We start from the raw sequence: 5,340 nt of genomic DNA on the forward strand, positions 1-5,340 counted from the left end.
AATTTAAAAAACAGGAATACCGTATTTACATAAGTATTCAGACCCTTTGCTATGAGACTCGAAATTGAGCTCAGGTGCGTCCTGTTTCCATTGATCATCCTTGAGATGTTTCTACAACTTGATTGGAGTCCACCTGGTGGTAAATCCAGTTGATTGGACATGATTTGGAAAGGCTCTAGGAAGAGTCTTGGTGGTTCCAAACTTCTTCCATTTGAGAATGATGGAGACCACTGTGACCTTGGGGACCTTCAATGCTTTACGAAGGCACTGTAAAGGGATTTTGGAGCCAATTATTTTTGCACCTACTAGTTACATTTTCACAGTATTTCATGCAGATTGACACTTTTATAGTTTAATGTTGAACATGTGATACTTGGTGCTATACATACTGTATTTTATGATTTAAAAAACATATACAAAATCAATGATACAACTGTATTTACTGTTAAGAAAAAGTGAATAAACATGTCTGCTTTCTTTGTGAGGCAGTATCTGAGACACTAATCTAGTTTAAGCTGCTTAAATAGAGCCAAATAGATAAGGTGCTGGAACCTAATGCGTCTCCTCCGCTCTGGACTAGCCTTCACTCTCACCACCGAAGACAAGTGGTCAATTAATCAATACTATAAGAAGACTATTCTGATAACCATAGTAGCAGTTGTAGAACAGGATTTATTTATTATTTATAATCGAATGAATTATTTAGACGATGCTACTCTAAAAAACATTGCGGACTAATTTGACTTTACTTCTCTGGGGATTACCTATTCGTGTTACTGAGTATGACAAGATAGCTCATGTTGCCTCAATGGCAAAAAGTTCTTTCAGACCATTCTTCCCATAATGGTCATTCTGTGGGCCTGCTACCTGTTCCTCACCTACCTGTCCCTCTACCTGTCATTCAATTTCCTGCGCAGCTTACGAAAGGACAGTGGAAAGCAGAAAGTGACCTCAACGATGCGTAGGAAGAGAAGAAGAAGGGGACGAGCACGGCTGTCCACGCGAAGAGCCTTCCAACGCAGGAGCACACATTAGCAAACTGAGCCTGACCTCCCAAACTGACCTGGGCTCCCAGGAGCACAACTGACCTGGGCTTAACTGCAGCTGAACTGACCTGGGCTCCCTGCTGAACTGACCTGGGCTCCCAGCTGAACTGACCTGGGCTCCCAGCTGAACTGACCTGGGCTCCCAGCTGAACTGACCTCCCAGCTGAACTGACCTCCCAGCTGAACTGACCTGGGCTCCCTGCTGAACTGACCTGGGCTCCCAGCTGAACTGACCTGGGCCCCTGGGATGAGAATGATCCAGAAAGCAAAAAGCTATTTTGGTGGTATTCTACTGTAAAAGCTCTTTTGGTGGTATTCTACTGTAAAAGCTCTTTTGGTGGTATTCTACTGTAAAAGCTATTTTGGTGGTATTCTACTGTAAAAGCTATTTTGGTGGTATTCTACTGTAAAAGCTCTTTTGGTGGTATTCTACTGATTCAAATCAACGTCGCCTATCAACAGAGTTCTGGGGAACTTCTTCGGTGATACTCTACTGTATTTGTGATAGAATCGAACGAAAGAACAAGCAATTGGACAACTGGACATATGTAAGATTAGGATATTGTTATGGGGGGGGGAACAACAATCATTGACAGTCTTTGGAGAAAACCAGTATGACAAAAATGATGGAAAACATTATCTTATGTAGAAAACAAATGTCTTATAACTGTGTGCCTTTGTATGGAGCATAGGCAGATAGTATGAACGAGGTGTCAGTTCGCTCTGCCATGGTGGGTGTTAGTCTGCTGAAGAGGAGCTGTCATGAATGATTAGAATGGCCTGGGACTGAGAAGGATCACTCTGATCACCATGAAGCAGATGCACGTCGGGTTGCCCATTAATCCCTGTGTGGTCATCAGTTGTGATAACGACCATACGAGATCTCACACTTTAAATCACATTGTACAACACTTATAACAGACTTTATTGACATGTCTCGATCTTAAGTTTCATAAACATGATTAAAATATGTATCAGTAAAAATGGGAAATGTCTTGTTCCATCAGTTTGTAAGCGGATCGTGGTCTACGCTGAGAGTTCTTCATCGGAGTTACACCAGGCCACCTAGCAGACAAAATAAAACACTAGTGATGCCATGAAAACATACGGTTCACAAACACTTAGCCATATCCACTGAGATGGTGAAGCAGGAAACTCCGTACCACATTCATACAGTAGGTTTATCTTCTGTATGTCCAGAACACTGGGTCCATCTCGCTGACCAATAGGAGTGTTGGGATCTGGTTTGGGGATGATGGTTGGGCTACCGTCCTCTGAGAAGGCATACCTGTATCAGAGAACGCAACCTTAAAAGAACACAGCCTTAGAACCCAACATTAGAGCACAACCTTAGAACCGAACATTAGAGCACAACCTTAGAACCGAACATTGGAGCACAACCTTAGAACCGAACATTAGAGCACAACCTTAGAACCGAACATTAGAGCACAACCTTAGAGCCGAACATTAGAGCACAACCTTAGAACTCAACATTAGAGCACAACCTTAGAACTCAACATTAGAACGCAACCTTAGAACCCAAAATGAGAGCACAACCTTAGAACTCAACATTAGAACGCAACCTTAGAACCCAAAATGAGAGCGCAACCTTAGAACTCAACATTAGAACACAACCTGAACTGAACCATGTACCAGGAATAAGAGGTGCCCTGCTGGAGGCTGGAGGGTGGAGGGCTGGAGTCCTCCTTTGGCTCAGATACAGAGAAAATCATCCGCACTCCCCTCTGTTTTATTGTAAAATGTCCAGTCACTGAAGAACTAGATGGATGAGCTCCGTTCCAGAGTTTCCCACCAACGGGACGTGAAAGGATGTAATATCCTATGCCTTTCATAAACTTGGCTGACGGGCGATATAAACATAAATAACTCTAGGGTTCTCCGTGCTTTGTCGCGACTGGACAGCGGACTCAGGCAAAACCAAAGGGGGAGGGGTGTCCGTCTTTGTAAACAACAACGGGTACGCTGCTTTAAGTGTGAAGGAAGACTCAAGCTTTTGCTCACCTGAACTAGAATACCTCATGGTAAACTGCAGACCTTTTTATCTACCAAGAGAGTTTTCATCTGTAATCATCACTGCTGTCTACATCCACAAGACGAGAATGGATCTAAAGCAGGAACGAGCTGTACAGGGCCATAAACAAGAAAACTCAGAGGCAGCATCTCTAGTAGTCTTTAACACAGGGAGAGTGGTGAAATGTTGTTTTTTTTTACCCCACTTTAAACAACACATCTCCAGCGCCACAAGAGGCACTAACACTCGGGACCACTTTTACTCGACCCACAGAAGCGCATACAAGATCCTTGGCATGAGAGCTCCTGCTGTCCCAGATGGTTGTGTGATCACGCTCTCCATCACAGATGTGAATAATATTTTTAAACAGGTGAACACTAGCAGGGAGGAACATCAGGACATGTACTCAGAGCACGCGCAGACCAGCTGGCAAGTGTCTTCACAGACGTTTTCAACATTTTCTCGTCCCAGTCTGTAATCCCGACATGTTTCAAGCAGACCAGCATAATCTCTGGGTCCAAGAACACCAAGGTAACCTGCCTAAACAGCTATCTTCCAGTAGCATTCACACCTGTAGCCATGAAGTGCTTTGAAAGGCAGGTCACGGCTCACATCAACACCATCATCCCAGAGACCCTGGATCCACTCCAATTCACATACCGCCCGACTTCCTGACATACCGCCCCAACCGATCGACAGACGACGCCACCTCTATTGCACTCCACACTGCCCTCACCCACATAGACAAGAGGAACACCTATGTGAGAATGCTGTTCACTGACTACAGCTCAGTGTTCAACACCATAGTGCCACCCTAGCCCATCACCAACCTAGGGACCCTGGGATTGACCCCTCACCCTACAACTGGATCCAGGACTTCCTGACAGGCCGCCCCCAGGTGGTGAGGGTAGGTAACATCACCTCCGCCAGGCTGACCCTGAACACGGGGCCCCACAGGGGTGAGTGCTGTACTCCCTGTTCACCCTGTGTGAGAGTGTGCATAGAGAGTGTGCATAGAGTCAGAGTAGCGGTAGATTTGGCGCTCCGGTACCGTTTGCCGTGCGGTAGCTGAGACAGCAGTCTATGGCTTGGGTGGCTGGGGTCTTCCTCTGGTATAGAGGTCCTGAATGGCAGGTAGTTTGGCCCCATGGATGTACTGGGTTGTCCGAGGTACCCTCTGTAGCACCTTGCTATCGAGGGCGGTGCAGCTACCATACTAAGTGGTGGTGCAGTTACCATACTAAGTGGTGATAAAGTTACCATACTAAGTGGTAATGCAGTTACCATACTAAGTGGTGGTGCAGTTACCATACTAAGTGGTAATGCAGTCACCATACTAAGTGGTAATGCAGTTACCATACTAAGTGGTAATGCAGTTACCATACTCAGTGGTGGTGCAGTTACCATACTAAGTGGTGGTGCAGTTACCATACTAAGTGGTAATGCAGTTACCATACTAAGTGGTGGTGCAGTTACCATACTAAGTGGTAATGCAGTTACCATACTAAGTGGTATTGCAGTTACCATACTAAGTGGTGGTGCAGTTACCATACTAAGTGGTAATGCAGTCACCATACTAAGTGGTAATGCAGTTACAATACTAAGTGGTAATGCAGTTACCATACTAAGTGGTGGTGCAGTTACCATACTAAGTGGTAATGCAGTCACCATACTAAGTGGTAATGCAGTTACCATACTAAGTGTTAATGCAGTTACCATACTAAGTGGTGGTGCAGTTACCATACTAAGTGGTCGTGCAGTTACCATACTAAGTGGTGGTGCAGTTACCATACTAAGTGGTACTGCAGTCACCATACTAAGTGGTAATGCAGTTACCATACTACGTGGTAATGTAGGTACCATACTAAGTGGTAATGCAGTCGCCATACTAAGTGGTAATGCAGTTACCATACTCAGTGGTGGTGCAGTTACCATACTAAGTGGTAATGCAGTCACCATACTAAGTGGTAATGCAGTTACCATACTCAGTGGTGGTGCAGTTACCATACTAAGTGGTGATGCAGTTACCATACTAAGTGGTGATGCAGTTACCATACTCAGTGGTGGTGCAGTTACCATACTCAGTGGTGGTGCAGTTACCATACTAAGTGGTGATGCAGTTACCATACTAAGTGGTAATGCAGTTACCATACTAAGTGGTAATGCAGTTACCATACTAAGTGGTGATGCAGTTACCACACTAAGTGGTGATGCAGTTACCACACTAAGTGGTAATGCAGTTACCATACTAAGTGGTGATGC

The 5,340-nt window shown here is 44.9% G+C and overlaps 1 protein-coding gene across 1 annotated transcript in view; it reads right to left on the reverse strand.

Annotated features, from left to right (window-relative positions):
* Positions 1-1,959: 1,959 nt before the first annotated feature.
* Positions 1,960-5,340, reverse strand: part of hce2l1 (high choriolytic enzyme 2-like 1) — a 7,941-nt gene continuing 4,560 nt past the window's right edge. The window contains exons 8-9 of the mRNA XM_064975604.1: positions 2,210-2,334; positions 1,960-2,111 (exon numbers count right to left, since the gene is read on the reverse strand). Of these exons, the coding sequence (XP_064831676.1) occupies positions 2,098-2,111; positions 2,210-2,334 (139 nt within the window). The 3' untranslated portion in view covers positions 1,960-2,097. The remainder of the gene's footprint in view (positions 2,112-2,209; positions 2,335-5,340) is intronic.

Source organism: Oncorhynchus masou, chromosome 10 (genome assembly GCF_036934945.1).
Source record: "Oncorhynchus masou masou isolate Uvic2021 chromosome 10, UVic_Omas_1.1, whole genome shotgun sequence".
NCBI lineage: Eukaryota > Metazoa > Chordata > Actinopteri > Salmoniformes > Salmonidae > Oncorhynchus > Oncorhynchus masou.